Below are 21,578 nucleotides of genomic sequence, written 5' to 3'. Positions count from 1 at the left end.
CTGCCAAACTCCAGGCTAATCTAAATTAAAACAATTATCCTCTTACAATTTTAGTTTATTTTGGCAATGGTAACAAATTTTTAACAGTAAAGCAAGTCAGTCATTTGTGAGTAATTCTGAGAAGTCCCAGAGGAAAGGATTGGGCAGTAATATAGAGCTGAAAGTTCAACAGATTCTGTTTTTCACCCTCTGGCTCATTGTGCAGAGCACCTGTGGCAGGGTTTGCAAGGCAAATGCAGACCTGTAGTGTCATTAGGCCTTTTATTCTTGTATCCCTCTTCCAGGCAGGCTTGTTGGTTGTCTGAAAGATTCTGAGCATGAGTATGGTGAATCTGGATGAAGCTGAACTTTAGAAGCCTCCTGGGAGTTTGGGGATTTGCAAAATGGGGTGAAAGAATGATCCAGTGATGACATAAGCAGGCAGTGTGGATACAGACTTCCCAGTGCTGCTTAGACTGACCAACCTGCAAGTGCTGGTGTGACCTCTCATGCAGCTATTGCAGCTATGGAGAAAGTGTTTGAGCAATAAAACAAATGAACTACAGATTATCTTGGATTTCTTGGCTGTTATCTCAGTAGTGCTACCAGGGAAGATCACCTGTGCAGGCTGAACACTTTTGCTTTATCTCACTGGGTTGTTCTTTGCTCAGACTGTGATATATTTTCTGGAGAAGGGAAAAGCTGGTGTTATGTACTGAGCAGATTTAGGTCAATTAGCCTTCAGACAGTAGGACTAGGTGATTGTCATAGGTCTCTTCAAACCAAATATTTTATTCTGACATCTATACTAAATAAAACATTCTAATATAGCCATGAGCTATTTTTTTGTGTGTGCATATGTATGTACGCATGCAGGCATATATTTAATATGTAATTTAGAAAATTCTATTATATATAATTCTTAAATTATAGAATTTAATTTCATGGCCTAAGGCAGTTCAAGACTAGAAGAGACTATTGGTTCACTTCATCCATTTCCATCTTGGTCCAGGAATTTGTTTTCCCAAAAACCACAAGAAATATTATGTCTGATGAAGAATATTCTCTGAAAAGGCAAGGAGTCTTGATCTGAAAACATAGTTGTTGGCTTGGTTGTTTGTTTTGAGGTTTTCTTCCTGATTTTTTTTTTTGTTCTTACTACAATTTCCTACCTGGAAACACCTAAAACTTCTGATTGCTTTACATAACCAGTCTCCACAAGTGCAGGGACCAATCTCTGTATTTCCTCAGAGCTAAATGCCTGTTTGCTGATTTCAGCTCTCCAAAAAGCAGAAGTATGTTCATTCACTTAGTCTTTGCTGCTAAAAATATACATGTCTGAGTTTGTGCATAGAAATAATTTGTCCAAAATGGACCCAAAGGGCCTACTTCCTCCTGATTTTAAGAACAGCACAGTTACAGTAAATTCCTAAAATTCATGGGTAACTGCTGCTTTTTAAAATCAAGACAGAGTAGCAGGAAGAAAATGTATTTTTAGCAAATACAAAGTGTTAGTGAGACACTAACTGTTAAGCATGATTCACAGTTCAGGCTGCTCTGTCTGTTCAGTGTTTAAGCTGTGGCATTTCATTATAGCCTTGGCTGCTTTTTATGTATTGTGATGGAGCAGTTGCTAAACCACTGCCCTTTGCCCTGCTGGACTGGAGCTGCCCTGCTGGGGGCCTGCAGCCCATCCTGCTCAGAACTGGGAGATTTCCTTCAGCTCAAGGAGCAAGAGTGTCTGAACTCTCCCCGTGTTGCAACAAGCTTTGGTGCAACACATGTGCAACTCTACCCTGACACCAAAAAGTCCTAAGTGAACCCAACTTCAATTTAATAAAACTCTAGAAGTAGAACAAGTTTGATAAATGTTTGTGCTGGATTTTGTATGGCTTTGAGGTAAACACTTATGCTTTTTCTTTGTTTCTTCCTCTCTGAAGAAGGTAGGTTAAAAACTTTTGGAGAACTTTTGTTCTGAAAATGTCTTGGCAGAAATATGTTTGGGGCAGGAGAGTCAAGGGCAGGGTCATCCTTGACAATGGCACAGTCTCTAAGTGCACAAGAGAGGTGAAAAAGAGACTTGGGAAGGGTAATCTGGTTCAACCAAGGGTCTAGGGATCATCAAAAAGTCCATAGTGTTGGGACAGACCTGGAGTTAAACAAAGAAGCAAATGAATGGGATGGATTTGCATGGGACATGGATACAGGCTGAGCTGCAGTGCTGCTCAGGTAAGGACTTTCCATCTCATGGTTAACTCATTACAAAGGAAAGGAATGGGAGGTTTTAGAAGTGGCTCTCAATAAGTAGAATTAGACCCAAAGACTTTTTCAGGACACATTTTGTGACTTAGTGTTTCCCAGGTCAGATGTGAAAGGCTAATGAGAAGGTCAGTATACTCCCCCAGCTTGTCTGACATAATAAGTGATAACCTGGCAAATGTTACAGCTGATGAACAGAAACAGATGTGTTTATAAATGTCCTGTGTTAATCTTAAAGTCGCCAGTCTGAAACTGAGCCCAAAGAAGTGTGCATTGGGTTAAGGATAGAAAATTTATTTCTGATTTTCTGCCAGTGACTTAGTCATGGGAGAATGGGTTTACATGGGCAGGACCAAAAGGAGACGCTGAACAGAACACCTTACACCCACCAGATGTGCAGAGTTTTGTAGGATTATGGTGTTATTACTACAGAACATAAGATGGTAGATTTGCCAATATTGGAAAACATGCCTAAGTTGTAGATGAAAAGGAAACTATTTCAGTAATCAGTAGAAATGTGATTTAGCAAGTTCAGAGCTGGAAGGCCCATTGCAAATGTTCTACTATAGCTATGTTTGAAACCCTTCCATATTAAATACAGATGCTAGAGTAGGCATGCTGGGGCTGTATTGACATAAGAACTAAAAATCTTCAGGGGATGGTTATTGAGGATTCTTAAAACAGAACTTAAATTATTGCAGTGCTCAAAAGAAATGCCTGGCAGTCATTAAAGCTAGAGAATACCTTCAGCACTAGTGCAGGAAGATGTTTATGATCAGGACAGATCATACATCCCTGAAATAGATCCTGCTATTGTGAGAGGGTTGCCAGGTGTTTGTAAAAACTGAAACACTAACATTTTGCAATTAGACCTACTTTGTTTTGTGTTTTATTTTGTTGGCTCTGGTGCAAGACTAATTGTGAAGGTGATTAATGATTTCTAATGAGAATGAGTATTCTCATTAAGGCATCTTTCCTTTTGGCATAAGTAAAAATGCTGGCTTATCCAGGTGAGGATTGTCTATAGTAATTGACAGCTTCTTGAAGTGGAGTTATATCTGGATGAGTGCAATTAAAAGATGATTTAGCAAATGCAGCCATTTTAGAAAAAAGTATCTTTTCCGAATATCATAATAAAAAACTCTGCTTAGAACAGGAAAACACTGAGTGTAAACAAACATGAAGTGGTAGAGGATATGAGAAAAAAAAAGATCATGGGCTCAGGTATTAGTTACTGGTCAGTTCTGTGAATCAGAGACTTAAAGATGTTTTTAGAAGGACCTAGGTTGACCCCTTGCCTGATCCATAGAGGATTTTGAAGTGTTTCATGTGCATGGAGCTGCATATGCTCATTGGCCAGATGGTGTCTGATCTCGTGGGCAGGCTAAGGGTTTACATCCCTGTTACTCAAGCGTGCATCCCTATAGGATACATACACCCACTCTTCCTGCCTGGGCTGTGGAGAGATAGCCTGTCCAGAGGGTGGATGACAGACAGGGGTGGAAACTGTTCAGGGAGGGCAGAGGGCTTTGCACAGACATGGGGCCATATAATCTCTTTAATTGAATTGCTACAGTTGCACCTTGGAACCAACAGAGAAAACAACCTAGGTTTCTAAATAAACCTCGTATGTGCTTATATACTGGGGTAATACTTTTGCCTTTGACAGGTAATGCACTGAAACATGCTACTGGATTTATAATTTCAAGTGATACAAGGAAACCTGGCCATGAGTAGTGTTGACAGTGTAATTTGATTTTATTAGTAATGTTGGCACTTGATGTGTGGGACATTCTTTTCTGGTTTATTTTTTAATGAGAAACATTCTATCAGATTGTGAAAAGAACAAAGCCTAATTGAACAATCCCCCCAATATTATAAAGAACAGAAAAATAAAACACGTTAAACAATACTTGACTTTTATGTATAGCGCATTGTCTTCAAAAATCTGAGTCGTTTCCATCCATATAAACAAGTTATATAGTAGTAACAAAGTGCATGAAGCAAATTGCTAAATTTAACTAAGGTATTAAAATAAAAAGTACTTTAAAACAATACTTTAACACAGTTTTTTGCCATGATTCTATCATGCATCAACTCAAAGCAGATCCTGAGGCAACCTGTGCCTTTGACAGTCTTTCTGTATTATTATGTAAATAAATGGAAGTAATGATCAAACTCGTAAGAGGGTGAAAAACATCAAGACAAACCATCCATTTATAACAGAGTTGTATTTAAAAAAAATAAAAATCAAAGTGCACTGCTGGTACATCTCATTTGAGCCTATCTGGTATGTGAGTAACAGAGAGGCATGATCCAGTCTCCAAAGTTCCAAGGCTTTGTTTAAGCACCAAGGCAATAAAGAATGATGGCTGTTCTGTTCATAGCACTACTAGCATGACAACGGAAAAATTGTACCAGAATACATACGTAAACATCTTTTGTATACTGAGGAGGCAAACACTTTTAAATTATCTGATGTGTACAGTACTGGTACTTAGTGTTTTGGTGCCAGTACCAGACTGGTCCAGTAATTAGCATTCAGATCTATTTCTAATTACAGATAAGGCATATAACAAAAAAGTAAATATTTGGTTATTGATATCTCATATGGTTCAGCAACCCAACCAGTCAGAGCTTATCTTGCCAATTTTAACAATCTTCAAACTCTTGTCTTCCATTTGTAGATAGTACTGATCTTTGAAAAAGTAGGTATATCCTGTTAAAACAAATAAACATGCTCAGGTTATGGAGCACACAATTCTTCATAAAAGATATTCTTGTCTTTGTGATTTCATGAAGCTTAATGAACTGAATTACTTATTTCCCAAAATATTCATATGTATTTGTATTATTAAAAAGATATACTTTAAAACTACATTAAAATTCCCATCCTGTAGAAGAGAGCTGTTGTTAAATGGAGCTTAAATAAGGTCACTACTTTGTGAGCCAGAATTTTCTGGGATGAAATGTTTACTGGCAAAATGTGACTGAGTCAAGACTCATGTGACACCAGTGTTGCTCTCAGACTTTAGTGCATATCTATGCAAAATTTAAGGCCCCTTAAAACCACAGGCCAGGATCTCAGCTGGAGTGCATAGGAAATTAAAAAAAATTGCAGCATGAGACCCATTCATGCCTGTGATCAGGGAGATTACCATACTTGAGTTCTGGTTGTGCTAGGGCAGGATGGTGCTAAAATGGTGCTGGGATTGTGTGCTGGTGTGGAGGAACCCGGGGAGTGCAAGGAGCTGGGAAATGTCCAAGCCACAAGGACTGGCTCGGTCATGCACCCTGGTGTCAGGACATCCTGTGCATCAGGCATTGGGTGGCTCCATTTGGCTCCTGCTCATGGGCCACGAGAAATTAAAGTCTCCAATAAGTTTTGCAGCAAAGAAATAAGAGAGATTGTTAGTGACTTAAATCAGAATTACAGCTTACCACTGTCCCCAAGGCCCAGGACAGCATCGAGGTTATCTGGAACACCATTCCAAGAGTCAGCAATGAATTTCGGGGATGCAAGCTCCATTTTCTTCTTTTCTTCATTGTACCTGAAGGAAATTATATCTTTACATTACAAATCTGCACTTAATGTTAAATTGTAATATAATTTTTCAGGGTGTCCTCAGCAAATGTGACTATATAAAACAAATAGAAATATAATAACTGAGATTGACATGGTTTCTATTTCATGATAATTAATGCTGATTCCTTTAAAACCCTGTGAAATTTTACATCTTTCCTTCAAAAATGCAACACTGAATTGAGCATACACTTTCTAAGGAAAGTTCTTTCCAGAACTGTAATTTGGATGGGAATCAGCGCTGAGCAGGAGGCGTGGAGGTGTCTTGAGCACAGTGATGTGCAATACTTTAACCAGGCTTCAAGTACAGCATGTGAGGCCTCAATGACCATTCAGGTGCTCAAGCACCTCTTCAGGAGCAGAAGACTTCAGAGAGGCCATCCTTGACAGTACTGAAGGGAGAAAACCATTTATGTTCCTAATTTCTATTTATCCATGTCCTTAGGTATCTCAGGTTAGTTTTCCCTCATTGCTCTATGGAACTACTTGGAATATACCCAAAGCTCCACCAGTACTAATGAGCAGTAGCTTGGTCAAAATCAATTTAAATTATTCACTTAAATTCCTTACTTTTTTTTTTTTTTTCTGGGCTATTTAAAGGAAATCTAATTCCTTGCTGGGTAGCTTTAAAACTTCAGCTGTGGAATCTGAGCCAGCTCCATTTCCCCTCCCTCACAAAACTTTGCTATGCTCAACAGTCTTGTTATAATAACACAAAAATAGCTTGTGGCTGGAATGAAGGAGAGAGAAGGCTTCCAAAAAATCCATTTAAAGTAAGTGTGATAATGACACAGGAAGGACTATGGTATGTAACTATTTTGATTCCATTGACAGAGTCCTTGTATAAAATGTAACAGCCACATACTTAAGGGTTATAGCGTCTGTTCAGCAGAGATGCATTTCTTTCTGAAATAGTTTTCAACTGCTTGCTTTCTTCTTCACACAGATAGAAATCACTTAATCCTATTTTGTTTCCCTAACAATAAATTATGCATTCTGCAGTGACTGCACTTGATAAGGTACTTCGATAGTAATACTTTCTGTGATTGGAGTGATGAATTACTTGGAGGCCCTGCAGTACAGTTAATCCAAACAATAGTTGGTACAGAGGAAACCAGCAGCTTTTTAACTCATAGGCTGTAGGTTTTAGTAGAAGTCTGAAGAGTTGCAAATAGCTGTATTAGAACTATTTATAAGTGTTTAAATGGTCTCTACAATATAACATTAAAGAATGTTATAAACACTCTTTAAGTATTTAGTTCTTCTTTTTTTTCTTTAGATAATGGAGATTACTGCCCTTAAAGTAATTGAAAATTATGATCAAGTGGCAAGTGTATGGAAAGATATTTTATTTACTTACAGGAATCCACAGCCATTAGGATAAAATAAAATCATTCAGTTTAATCATAACATGAAATTATTGTTCACATAAAATGGACTCAATTATACTGAGACCTCCTTTGATATCTTATATAGAACATTCTCAGAATGAACCCTTAAAGGTTGGAGCATCTTTTAGATTTCTGGTGGTTATTTCTGATGTTTAACTTTCCTTTAAATTGTCAGCGAGTGAATGGATCCACTTTCAGCCTGTTGTGTAAAGTCTGCATTCCTGAAGTGAAGTCCTGCTCCTGGAATAGGCCTCTGACAGTGACTGCAGGAGTCAGGGCCTCTCTTTTGTTCTGATGCCATTTTGATAGCACAGAGGTAATTTACAAAGATCCTCCTCTGCTTTTTAATATGGTATTTTGTGCCATATCTTCCTGGAAATTATGGTAATGAAATTCTATTAAATACAATTGTACAATTAGTAGACTCTTCAGGTGTAGGATATTTATTTCTACCACAGTAATATCCATGAGATTTTTGAGGACATTCTTTCTTAATCTAAGACAATAAGAGTATGGTAACAAGTCACCTGAGTTTCACTGGAAACATGAAAAGGATTGAGAGACTGTCAAAATGAATTGAAGCTAAGATTTTTCTCCAAGTACTTACAGATACACCTGTGGTTTGTTCAGATTTTCTCAGTGCCAGCTATATTAGTAAAGCAAAGGCGTAAGTGATGGTAGATCAGCTGCTGAAAGGATTTACAGTCATCCCCAGCATGTTTTGGTAGTCACACTGCTGTTTCCTTTAAATCCTGTGCCTCTAAACCTGATGGCTTAGTGAAAGAATTCCTTAGGCAACCCGGTCAGCCTTTGGATTCAAGTGATTGGAGCTCAGTGTATTTTTAAGGAATTCCTTGTAGAATTTTCTCCCAGCATTTGTGAGGTGACAGGAAGGACAACTTGCCCCTCTTAAGAGGCAGGGACTGATGTGGGGCAGTTGCTGGTACATGGGGAGCACAGGGATGAGTTGTTGGTGGTGAGCATCCTAACAGCCTATCCCAGCTACCCTCTTCCACTGCTGTTTTTGAGGATGGTTTTTTCTCAGATTCGTTCCAGTTTCCTGTTGCTGTACCCAAGCACTTTCCTGCTGTCAGCACTGTCCTGGCAGCCCTTGTTTTGCATTCCCAGGGGCTGTGCTCTGTGTTTGGTCCCTGCCCCCCGAAGCTCAGGGTGCATTCAGCCCTAGACACAGCTCGGCTAGCAGCATCCCACCACCACTCAATGCATCTTACTTCCAGTATCTGTCTCCAGCAAAAATGTATGTCCTCTTGTTCCTGCCCCAGTTGAAAGCTGCATCGACACGCTGCACATCAGGGGGCAGTCCCAGGCTGCTGAGTTTCTTTGGATAGCCCCTGTCCAAGTTGCTGGCTGAATAAACCCAGTACTCATTTCCTAAGAAGGCGAGGGAAAAAAGCAAACAAAAACTGTTTATTAATCAGTAACAAAAGGGTATTTCTTCTATTTTGCTTTGCCACGTGACTTTTTATTGCGCTAGCTGTACCACGTCTTTCCAGTATTTTTCCATCTGTGATTACATTCCAAATGGACTGTGATTCCCACTGCTTTTGCTACTGAAGTGCTCCTTGCCTCAGGAAAAGACATCCCCTCGTTTCTCTTGCTTCCTCATTTCTTAGCTGATGCACCTTTGAGACAGACACTGCCTTGGCACATTGGAGTTATATGCTAAAACAAGTAGTTTATATAGGAAATTTTTTGCATTATGAAAATTGTTTGAAACCAGGCAGGGGCACCTGATGTTCAAATTATAGCAGCTCATTTTCACCCTTTATTTGTTTTGTTGACCAGTTTTATTGACTGATTAATAGGAAGGTTTTGCTCAGAATTCCTGTTGTCCTCTGTCGCACAACATTATCTAATGTCTCTCCAGATGTGTACTATTGGACTATGGTGTAGTGTTCCATGTTCTTTACATGGAATTATAATTTGCTTAGTAAATAGCCTCACTGGACTCTCTGAAAGCAATGGAAAAATTTATTCATGAAAGGACAGTTCTTTGATTCTGTGCTAGTGGGAAAGTAAGTAAGTAAAGTATTAATGTGAGAAAAATATAAAGTGTAGAATTTGAAATTCTTGGAAGTTATTGATTTACTATTACAGAGCAAGGGGCAGGACTAACTAGTAAGTATTTTAAGACAGTTGTGTTATTTTCAAACCAATCTTTGTTTTCTGATAGTTCTTATTTATTTTTTTTAAAAAGCAGATTAGTTACATTTTCCTGGAATTTATAAAGAAAAGGAGAGCTATAGATGTGATAGGATTGTATATAATATATGCAATATTTGAAGTGTTTTGGTTTGCCTGACTTATTTTAGGGATTTTTCCACCCATCTATGTAAACTAAAGCAAATGGCCTCTGAGCCATGTGAAATAGATTATCATTACTTTTTTTCTCTCCTGTACAGAAAACCTACAGCAGCTTTTGCCATATGGTTTTTACATGACTGGAGATGTTTAGTCATGTTTTTAGTAGATACTTGGGCCTAGGTTTTGCTGGCTCAGTTCTTCATGTTGAAAACAGTCTCACAGCTCTGCTCATTTGGCCACTACAGCTGAACCATATGTGACAGACAGAGCAGAGCTTCCTTCCTCCTCCCCTCCCATGGAGGCAGCTCACACGGCCACCTGTGTCCTCTGCCTGATCAGCCACCAAGGAAGATGCTTGGAAGCCAAAGTGGAAGTCAGTCTTTGGCAAAAAACAAGGAGACAGGGAGAGGCATGAGGGGAAAAAAGAAAATGTAATCTTCTCAAGCAACACGTGCTGAGATAATAGCTTAAAATGGAAGGAAACGAGAAAAACAGAACAGGGACTGAGGAAAGAGAGCTCCCACTGTTGTTGTTACTTTGCATTTTAAATAATTATTCTTGTTTGGTTTTGCTTATTGTTGAATGTCTCTTTTTAGGTTCTTATAGTTCTCATTTTGTTGTACTGGAGGCTGAATGTTGTTTTGAGTCTTTCAGACCCAGCTTTTGTCCTAAAATCCTCAGCTTGTGAATAGGAAGATCCGTCACCCTCCCTGTCATCTCTGCTGGCTCTTAGACAGGCTGTTACCTGTCCCAGGTACATTATGCAAATGGCTACTTACATTTCGAAGCTTAAAACCTATACCTGTAAAAAAATATAGCCTTTAGAACCTTTAAATACCTGAGAAAAACACAGCCTTCTCGTCCTGAGGGGCCTCATAGACAGCATCAATTTTCTCTGGCAGATCAGGCCAGAATGTAGCAACAAGAAGAGGACCTGTGGGTTTTCCTCGGGGGTTTATAGTCCTCCACATGAATCTGAGCAGAACAGAAAATTGTACAAGGTTTACAATGAACTAATTCAGCAGCACATCTGTTTCTCATCACTCCTGGCACAGCCACGTGAGCACACACACACACACACACATGCGCACACCCACCTTCGCAGCACGCACTTGTAACTCTTCTCTCCGCTGACTGAAAAGCAAACTCATTTATTTGGAGTTTATGCTGCTAGAGGAACTGCACCAAAAGCTGCGTGCTGGACTGCAGGTGAAATTGCTGTGCTGATTGCTCCTGTTGCTTTTTTTGCATCAGGGCAAAATTTATGCTTTGTGTGCACAAATAAAGTGCTTTGAGCATAAAAATAAACTCATTTACACAGTATTTAAACTGTTAAGAGCCTTCCTTGTGCTGTGTATGGAGCAGATGGATGAGCTTTTAACAAAAGCAAAGTTTTGTATTCCATGAACTGCTTTTGCAATTACTAGTGTAGTGACTAAAGGTTCAAATTTAATAGCAGTATATCATAGTGCTTGGAAGTGAGTTTGGCTGTAAAAGAAACTGCTAGCACTAAAAATGTTCATTAGAGAAATGCAAAGGGTAATTTATTGGTTATTTAATGTATAAGTAGGATGATAATTTGATTTAAGCTTTAAAAAGCTCTAATTATCTTTAAATGGCAAAGCTTTGTGCTGAGGCTTTTGGTATTTAAGATGGCACTGCTATTTCATCCTCCACAGAAAGGAGAACTTTTTTCCCCAACAGAACAAAAGTTTTGACTTGGTCATAAAATGAAAAATCAGCAGGCTGGTGGAATTGCTCTTGCACCAAGCTGTAGTCATTAAATTTTGAGGTCAAACTGCTTTTACCATTAATATGTTTCTGATGCTCAAGGTGCTGCTGGCATTTTAATTTTTTGCAGGGTATAAATTGTTATTACCCATTCCTGCCTAGAATAATTATACCTTTGAGAAGCCCAGGATATTAAACTGCTTTTTTTGTCTAAAATTTGGAGGAGCAGTCCTAAATTAACAAATTGCTGTATTTTTATCAATAATGAAGATAGTAATATGCTATCCTATGCATGTTTTGCATACATAGATGCATTTTTAACATATACAAAAAGATCTCTGAGCATGACTCACAATTTTCATTTACAAAAAAGAGGCAAAAAATAAGCCATCTAGATAATTATTTTTCTTGAAAGTGTTAAAACACATGTGACACGCTGTAATAGGTAATACTGTTCATTTCATGCATGTCTTTTTAGACAGAAAAGAAGATCCAATATGATACGGAACAGAAAATAATATAGAAAATATTTATAACACAGTATTCATAAAAGTAGTTCCTTTAAAAGTCCAAGTTACAGGATTCTCAGTCAAGTTTGGACCTGATTTATGGCTGAATCAGCTCCAGTAATTGCTATCTGCATGAATTTCAAACTTTCCAGGGCCAACGGAGACTTAACACCAGGTTTTTAATAAACCACACATTTCAAGGGACTTGTTAAATTGGTGAGGTTTTCTTTTGGAAAGGGAAACTTTGTCAAAGATGAATTTTATTTTGTTTTTGAATTGGGTAGAAGGTATTTCTATTTCTATACATCTTACTGAAGAAATGGTGAAATTATTTATTTGGCTTTCTCATTTCAGTTTGAACACAATAAAATGTTTTAACTCACCCATATTAAATCTTAGTATTTCATTTATAGACAGATTTAATAATTTACTTACAGTAGGTATTTTGCATCATATTCTAACAATCTATATTTGCAATGATGCTGCTGATGATTTTTATATGCAGTTATTGAAAGTGTGTCTTTTTTAGTGTCCTGATAAATTTCAAAATGTGAACTTCTGTTCACTCTCAGAATAAAACCATCTGTGGAAATGCTGTTCTTGGGCATTCTGTGCCCAGTAGAAAAGCTGAACTGTTCTCTATGGCTAGCAGCCATAATTCCTGTTATTCCCATTTCCTGCTAATTTCCTTTCCTTGATTTGAGGTGGGGAGGGAAAATAATTATTTTTTGGAAGGAGTTAATCTTATCTGTCCTCCTTTTTGCTATTTACTCTCTTTGCCATGTGACAGTTGGATTCTATGGTAATTTTAATGAATCATAAAAGTCACACAGCACATGATAGACAGTTGTTTCTTGAATTCCAAAAGTGAGTCACAATGCTGTTTGCCTGATACTTGGAAAGCTGCAACACTGACAGGCAAAACCATTCCAGAGCAAAACAATTCAACAGTTGTCTGCTTTTGCTGCATGCTGGATAAAGGCTGAGCCAGTCTGAACAGATTGTTTTGGTATTTGCATAGTTCTTAGACCAACTGTATCTAAATGCAAAATATTTCTATTTTGTTGGGATTATACAGAATACTGGATCACTCTGCTGGTTTGGGAGTAGATTTTGCATTGTTCCTGTGCCTGACTGTGGATTTGCAAGGCGGAGGTCTGGCTGAAAACCCAGGGCACGAGTGAGCAGAAGAGGAGCAGGAGCTGGGAATGGCGTGGAACCTGGGAGGGGTTTTACTGCTGTGAGAATGGTCTTCCTTTGAAGGTGCTGAGCTCAAGTGAATACTTCAGCACTCTGATGACTAAATTAGCAAAAGTGGGCACTGTTTTTGGCAAACTTGGTATGGGTTCATGGGGCCAGCCCTGTGAGGCTTGGTGTGAGGCTGATCTGTTGCTATTATGGGGCCATTTGGTGGCCAAGGAAGGAATATTCCTTGCCAGTAGGGATCACTGGAGTCTTAGCCTGCTGCTGACAGGGCCAAGAATACAAAAGGTGTGGTCCCCACAGACCACATCAAAGCTTCTTACAAGCAGAAGGTTTAAATTCCTTTTCTGCAATGCTAAAACACAAAGCCTGTGATAAAGTCCAACTTCAAACCTAAAGCACCATTATGCTGGGTGTCATATAGATTTGATCTAAAAGGAAATACATGGAATCATGGTGTTTACCCTTAAAAATCTACTAGATTTTCCATTAAAAATCAACTAACTAGAGTAGTTGATTTACTAGAGTAGAGTAGCTGGTGATTAGAGTTAAAACATGCAGCATAGTAATAAATGCTTCATGTATCTAGCTGAAAATTTGAATCTGGAATAGATGGCTGGACTCGGGTGTATCACCAGGAGATACAAATAGTTTTTCAATTGCTATTTTGTGAGGGGAGCTTGTTTGTTAGTTCCTGTTTCCTTTTACATTTCAACTGACAGCTGGCAAGGAGCAGTGAACAGGTGAGTTGCAACACTTCCCTTAGCTTGAGATGCTTGTATATGTTTTTATATGTTAGGAGACAGTGTTTGATTTTGGCATACATTAAATGTGTGTGGAGTCAGATCTTCAGTGGTGTTGGGAGAATGTTCAGGGTAGCTGATGATAAATGGTTCCAAATTTGACATTGGTTTATGACAGGGAAGAAAGGAGCTTTAGTGTTTCTTACAATGGTGCTGCCAAGTCCCATACTCCTTAGGAGATGCTCTTCATTGCTGAGCAGTTGGGTAATACAGGCCCTGGCAGCTGCAGCCGGGCTGCCACCTCATTTTATGAGGACTGTCTCTGCTTTTGCATCCAAAATGCCTTTGGAACCTGCTATCTTGGAGGCTTTGCACACACATAGCCTATCCTAATCACCAGTATCCTTGATGTGTTGTTACAGCAGCCATGAGTCACATAATGCTAGTATTTAATTACTTTAGACTCAGCCTGAATTAAACCATTTCCATTTCCCTTAGGAGTTGATTAGAACACTTTCCCATCTCAGAACACACAAAACAAAGGGTGGATGTCATGCCTGATAATAAATTTCTAGATTTTGGTGACTAGGTCTCACAGATTCCTTCACTTGAGGTTCTCTTGGTAAGCAATTTCTCTCACCTATCTTTGAAGAAAAAGATTTCTCCTCTAATTTGTGCGACTCCATCAAACACGATTTCATGCTTGCAGAGCTCTGGAGTGACAGGTCCAAGGGTTGGCTGTGGGCCTGGTCCTGGTCCTGGTCCTGGCCCCACATCAGGTGACACCTCTGTGATGGTGAACAGAGACATTTGGTTACCCTGAGATGAAGGGCTGCATGGGTTACATGGAGAGCAGGAGCTGCCATGGCTTCTAAAAAGGAGATCATTTGGAGAGTTCTTGGAGGAAAAACTGATCATAAAACCTCTTCAGAAGAAGGGTGGTTGAGCAGAGCTGAGGAAGTCTTGACTTCCACTCCTGCTTTAATCCTCTGCGTGGCCTCATTTGAGACATGGTGCCTGTGTGTGTCTGTCTGGGCTGAGCTGCCTGTTTCACCTGAGAGATAATTAGAAGTGGCTATGCTGGGTTCAGAAGTGAACATTACAATTTTTATTTTGCTGGCTTCTAAAAAGAGGATAAAGATTTCAAAGTCCTTGTACTCAGAATTATGTGCAGCTCTGCTGAGAATGACATCAAAAGTGGATTTCTCTTTTTTTAAGAACTGCCAATATTTGGCAAGTTAAAGAAACTGCATTTTGAGCCATTTGTATGATCTTTCTGCCCTCACCAAGAATCAAAATGTGCTTTTCAGAACATGCATTTTGCCAGCTGTTTTATTTCATTTGGTATTATTATTTGGCTTGAGTCATTTGCCTCTCTTTCTCAGACATTGGGTTAATCTACTGTATGAGAAAAAAATGGAGTGTAGCTGATTTATGATAATAACAAAGCAAGAAGAGAAGGTTTTTTTGAATACTTGTTTTACATAGAAAGCAGTTTGTAAAGGGTTATATGAGTTAAAAAGACAAAGAAAAATAGTTTCATCGTGGATCTTGAAGCATGCTTTAAGACACCTGGGTTAAGTTCTGAACTCTTATCAAAGATACACAGTATGGGCTCAGAATACTCAATCTTGACCATGTCTCAATTCCCATTCTTAATTAAAGCAACTAAGAACAAGGAATAATGAAGATTCAAATCAGATTTTTGTCTCATGTGATAATATTTTTGGCATATTCTTATTAAAATTTGTGAGGTGGGGAATACTGTAGAATATAGTCACAGTTAAAAAGACCTCTCAGTAGAAAAGTGAAAAGCACAAAAAGAGAAATGGAATATGGGAATGACTGCTTAATTGACTGTAGCATACTGGTGCCTCTGCAAGGCAGAAGATGTATACATGGAAGGAATTGTAATCATGATACTACTTGTGCATTTTACTATCTGTGGAGAAAACAACAAATGTTGTTAAATTCACTTTTTCTTTAGGAGACTGCCTAATACATTTGCACTGAAGTTTCAGCTCCCACACACTTTCTGCAAATGTTATTGTGATGGTACAGCTTGAATTGTGGGAAGGCAATGTGAACTGTTTCCAAGCTGGGACACAGGAAACAATGTCCTTCCCCTCTTGCAGAGGGTCACAGTCTGGGAAGCTCAGAGTGCTGCAGAAAGTGACATCCAAACCCGGCCACATCAGATATTTCCAACTAGAGACAAACATGGCATTTAATTGTCCCAGTAAAGGCACTAGAAATTTTCATCTAAAATTTTGTTTATGGGGTGTTTTGATGCTCCTTTTCATTCAGTAAATTTAGTGACCCATCATCCTTAAGTTGTGCTATTTGATTGAGGTAGGTGGCCTGGAAATATGAAGAAAACAGGGGGAAAGGAGCAGAAGATGTTTCTGGCATTGGTGGGATTGTACAGTTTGTAATTTACTGCAAGTTCTGAGTCCCAGATTTCAGCCTGTGCTGCCTGATTTTCTGATGAGTTCTGAAATGGGGGAGGACTTTACCATATAGCTCCTGGATCCCTTTGATGTCATCCTGAGAAAGTCGGAAGTTCTTGGTGTAGGTGTAGATAGGGGCCATGAGAGCTCCCGGGTCCTCAGAGTGCTCCAATCCCATAGCATGGCCAAATTCATGGGCAGCAACCAAGAAGAGACTGTACCCTGAATAACACAGTGAGACAGTGTTAGCTGCTTGCATTTGAACAGAATGGTACCACACAGGTTATTCACAATAAATAATAATGATTAAGATTTACAGCCTCCCATGGTGAACATCACACCCATTGCCAATAATGCCATTGCACTAGAGGTTCTAAAACTTTACTTTGTGGGTGATCTTTGCTGCTGTCTCCCATGCAAGTGACTCTGAGCACAGCCTTATACTTGTGTGAGAAAAGGAAGTGCAGCAAATAACATTGGACATTCCTTTTAGGTACAGAAGAATTGTACTTGCAATCTAGATATAAAATCTTCCTTTTCACCATGAAATGGCTTGTAAGTGATAAACAGGTCTGTAAATATGTGTCTCTGAGAAGACTCTGAATCAGAACTGGTGTATTGTTAGGTTAGCAATAACCTTTTATCATAGGATGACATTTTATCAGTTATGCCCAGTCTCTGAAATCTGGCAGGTTTCTTCCTAGAATATTCCCCCAAATTTAGGTTTTTTCTAATATGTAAATTTTGTTTTTTGTAAATATGTAAAAAGCCTTTTGCCTTTGTTAAATTATGGCAAATATTAACCAAAGTTATTTTAAATAGTGACATTCACCACATGAACTTTATACTGTCTCACTTTTTAAACATGTTTTTCATCCTTCCCAATATCAGTCACGAATGAATTAATCTTTTACACTTAGTGTTTGTTCCTAAGTTGCATCAGTGTATAATTTATTGCATGCAAGTGAAATACTATCGTACTTGTGGCTTTTAGCCTTGGAAGGAAAAACTGGTGGGGAGAAAAACCCATCTATTTATTCATTAATTTATTCCATGGTTTTGTATTTTGGAAGGACCCTGCATCACTACGGCTTCAGAAAATCTGAATATTTCAGAGCAGCTCTGGGTGCGGCTCCCTAGATGTAGTCTTTACGGTTCAGCAGAGGGATTTTGCTGAGATTTCGGGCTGGGGAGGAGTGATGAGTGGGACATCATTGCAGTGGCTGTGGGCACTGCTCGGTCACCCCTGTGCTGCCCTGGCGAGAGGCGTCACCTTGGTCTGGACAGAAGCCCCACTTGCGGTCGTCGTCGTAGCTGCTGGTGGAGGCGCACCAGAGTTTGCCGTCGCTGCGCCCCGCGCTCGTGCACGACTCGTATTTGTTCCCCAGGAAGATGAAGGGGAACACGCAGGGAGCTCCCTCGGAATTCCCACCAACTGTTGACATGGCTGTGCAAAATGACAGGGAAACAACACAGTGAGAATGGGGTTCCTTTTGCATCTTCTTAACTACACTAAAAGCAGGAAGGAAGGAAGCAGAAGTGCTGCAATCCTTCTAGGAATGTGAAGAGTAAGATTAAAAGTAATTGAAAGTTGTCGGAGAGAATGAAAAAGGAAAAAGTCTACACATTGCCAATTGCAATGGACTTGTCAATAGTTTTGGTGGGGGTGAGAAGGAGCTCTGGACTCATGTTCACAGCTCTGAGAAAGTGTTTTGGAAGGTGATTACCCAGTGAGTATATTTTAATGCTTATTCCTGGTGTTATTTTAAAGTGTTTTGAAATGTTTAGGTGCAAGGTACGGTGTTGCCGTGACAAACCCCACAGTAGGGTTAGTATCAGAAAGGTTAAAGAACTGTTGAATATCCACCTGGTGGGTGTCCCACTGAAGAATAAGCTTTATATATCCTAATAAATATAATATTTTATTATATTATAATATATATTTTTATAATTCATAATATAAATATAATATTTAATATAATATAATAAGCAGCAGTATACCATGGAAAATCATGTGATTTTAAACATTTTCTAAAGAAAAGGATGTATTAAGTGGAGATAACTTTTTTTTAGCCATTATATTTGCAAAAACTTGAAAATTTTTCCTGTTTTCTCATCTGTGTAGTATATAGCAGTAATTTATAAGAAATAATACTTGTATGTGCAGGTACAAGTATTTCTAGAGGGAAGAGGATGTAACTGCATTTAAAATAACAGTTTAAAGTGGTATCATGAACAGAATATGAAAAGAATATAAAACTCATTTAAATTCATTTACACAGCTATCTGGAAATTACAGTTCCTTTCCAGTTGTGATCTGTATTCTGGGAAGATACATGACAGCAATACAGAGGCAAAGCTGGTTGTATCCCTAATTATTTATTAGTATTTATTTCTTTCTCCTTCATTATTATTTATTAATAGACTTTTATACTGAAATGAAAAAGCTTAAACTAAGTGTATTTCTTACTTCTAGTGATAGCGTCTGTGTTACCCAGGACTTTGAATACATTGATTCTAGATAGACTGGTTCTTTTTTCTGTTGAATGATCCTTTAGAATTTTCTCTTCCTAACCTTGTAACAAGTTATAATGAATTTGATCCTTTCTTTTATTTTTTTTTTTTAACATCTGTAAAGTAAAATGGAAGGGTTACACCTGATTATCAAAAGTAACAGAAAGCCGAATACCAATAAGGTCATTTTCAAGAGACCCAAAAAAAATCAAAAAGCGGGATGCATGTAGGTTTGATTGTAGCTTCCCATTGGCTCTGTTAAAAGCCAGAGATTTTAGAACTGCCATGGTTCACTTAATTTCTATGCTTATGGCTCTAGTGTCACAAAATGAACACCTGCCAATCTATTCAACACTATAAATTAATTTTTGTTCCTTTATGTAGTAAAACTCACGTTAGAAAGTATAAAAAAAGTATGAAGAAAGCTGAAATTTCTTTTCATGGCTAAACCATTTAACTTAGCTTTTTGAATTGCTGAAAAGATCTATTAACACAAGCTTAATGTACTAAACAGGATTCCTTTTTACAAGTGTACATGGTAAGTATAAAGTTAAAATATCATTCATACTTTCTTCTGTCTCATGAGACTTCCCTTCCAGGACCATTGACAACTTGTGATTTGCTTGTAATTATCCCACAGTGGTAGCCATGCATTTGTAGGTTCACTGCCATTTGTATTCCTGACAAACCTGTGCTGTGACACACCAACAGAGTGCTCCTGTTCCAGTAACATCCTTGGCCACCTCTGTTGAAATTGTGTTTAACTCATCAACTTTTGTGTGCTCTGGTGAAAGTGTGCCAAAGGAGACTTGTTAAAACAATGACCAATTAGACTGTGTTATGCAAGCAGCATTCCTCGTACCAGTCTCTGGACAGAATCCGTATTTCTTGTCTCTGTCGTAGTCTTCAGTGGTGCCACACCATCGATATCCATCTGTCCTGCCTTCTGTTGTGCACTGGTCATAGGACTGGCCTTGGAATTTGAAGGGAAATTTGCATGGCTGCCCATCACCATTGCCACCCATTGTAAAAAGTGCTGTAGGGAGAACGAGAGAGGAAAATGTCAATCCACAGAGCTCAGTACCAGCAAGGAATCCCAGTGTGCCTGTGGGAATGTGCCCAGGTCTGGACAGACAAGGGGCACCCATCAGGTGTGATGCACCTCACGCTCAGAACCTCTGCTTCACACCAGCATTGAAATGCCTTGGCAAGAGAGACCAGGGCTGTTACAGTCTCACAAGTGCATAGAAGGGAATGGCTGATTGATCTCAGCACAAACTCATCACACGAACTTGATATTCCTTCTTAAAACAGCATTTAGAAAGAGGGTTCTGAGCAAGTCACTCACGTTCCTTAGCTCTGTGCTGATTCATTTACCTTCTGTCAGAGATGTTAGCTAGAATGGCAGACTTTGGGCAGAGTTTCTCTAAAATGCTAGTGTACAGTAAATTTTAATAATCACCTAGGTGGTTCTATGTTTGCTTCCCATTTCTGAGAATCTCTGCTCAGCCTCTCCATAGAGAAGCAGGAGAGGACAAATATGATTGGTCCAAGAAAGCTGAACACTGGACGCTTCTCCTGTCCTTTGCTTCCTGAAGGTTTTGTATTGGTCTTCTGGGGCAGGGGAGGGGATGAAGAGTGTTTATTGTCAGTCTATATGCACAAACAAGGCCCCATGGCTCAACCCTGAGAACCAGAAATCTTTCTCATAAATGAGAGATTAAAATTACTTGAGTTCTGGGATTGGTTTTAGGATTTTACTAAACTTTCTGGAATATCTAAAGGAAGACAAATACAATCTCACATGCTGATATTTAAAAAATGTGAGTTCAAGTTGAATTCTCTGAAAATGCAGGTGGCTTGGAGTATCAGACATCTTGTGAATCAGAAGACTGTGTCTTCTCCTGGCTGCTCTACCAGTGAGAATCCCCTGTGGTAGAACAATGTGCTGTGCCATGTCCTGGTGAGAGGAGACTGTGAAGGCAACAAACTGCTCTAGGCCTTGCCCTGAACAGAGATAAAAAATCCTTCATGCATTCATATGCTAATTCCCCATGAATTTTAAGAACAGCACTGCAGAATGACTTATATGTTTGAATTCCCAGTGTAAAGCATGCATGATTTGGCCTTTTTAAGGTGTCCAAGGGTACCTTTCTTCCCCCACCATCCAGTTTAAAGCTGCAGCTAAAACCCAAATGTGCATGTGGGAAGCTTGGCAGGTTACTTCTAACTTTGCTGTTTTTACAGCCTCAGTGTTTGTGTAGGGTCTGAGGGGGTTTGCCTTTGCTTAGCTGGATGAATCAGTGGGAAGAGGCATTGTTTGTGTGTGTGCTTCTTTAGAGTGGCACTAAATAAACCCCCCAGACCTCTTCTGGCTTAAGGGTGATTGGGAAAGGGTTCTGACAATGGGGTATTGTGACACAGATGGTCCATTTTGCCTTTTGCACTTAAACCAGTAATTGGCCACAGCATCAGGGATGTGAACCAGTAAGTTATAGAAGTTCCAGTGCCACTAATGAGAGGACTTGGAGCTTTGCAAGCCTGGCTCACACACACACATTTACTGAACTTCTGCTCTGCCTACAACAGTGATTCTACACTGCTTCATGCTGGGCATGGATGGGGTCCTGTCTGCCTCCCCAAAAGAGCAAGCTGCAAATGTTGGGTTTTGCCTCAGATGCTGTACTAAGATAGGAAAGGTTCATTAGCTGGGACTGTGGCTATTGTGACTGGAGAAGGACTTTAATTTTTTTAAAATAAGGATAGAATTGTAGAGCAAACTGAATTGTTTAGATGACTCACTTACCATGAACTGCTTCCAGCTCTAGGTCTGGCAAACTCTGCATTTTAATAGCCTTTTTTATATTGGTTTACATGTGGCTAAGTTGCAA

At 39.1% G+C, this 21,578-nt stretch overlaps 1 protein-coding gene across 1 annotated transcript in view; it reads right to left on the bottom strand.

Annotated features, from left to right (window-relative positions):
• Positions 1-3,972: 3,972 nt before the first annotated feature.
• The window catches only part of MMP2 (matrix metallopeptidase 2), a 29,201-nt gene continuing 11,595 nt past the window's right edge, over positions 3,973-21,578 (bottom strand). Inside the window, exons 6-13 of the mRNA XM_021555021.3 lie at positions 19,550-19,723; positions 17,447-17,620; positions 16,240-16,395; positions 14,364-14,511; positions 10,376-10,512; positions 8,445-8,604; positions 5,680-5,789; positions 3,973-4,957 (exon numbers count right to left, since the gene is read on the bottom strand). Of these exons, the coding sequence (XP_021410696.1) occupies positions 4,854-4,957; positions 5,680-5,789; positions 8,445-8,604; positions 10,376-10,512; positions 14,364-14,511; positions 16,240-16,395; positions 17,447-17,620; positions 19,550-19,723 (1,163 nt within the window). The 3' untranslated portion in view covers positions 3,973-4,853. The remainder of the gene's footprint in view (positions 4,958-5,679; positions 5,790-8,444; positions 8,605-10,375; positions 10,513-14,363; positions 14,512-16,239; positions 16,396-17,446; positions 17,621-19,549; positions 19,724-21,578) is intronic.

This window comes from Lonchura striata, chromosome 11, assembly GCF_050655825.1.
Source record: "Lonchura striata isolate lonStrDom1 chromosome 11, ASM5065582v1, whole genome shotgun sequence".
Taxonomy (NCBI): Eukaryota; Metazoa; Chordata; class Aves; order Passeriformes; family Estrildidae; genus Lonchura; species Lonchura striata.
The sequence above is the reverse complement of the archived record's forward strand: the minus strand, read 5'-3'. Positions and strand labels throughout refer to the sequence as shown.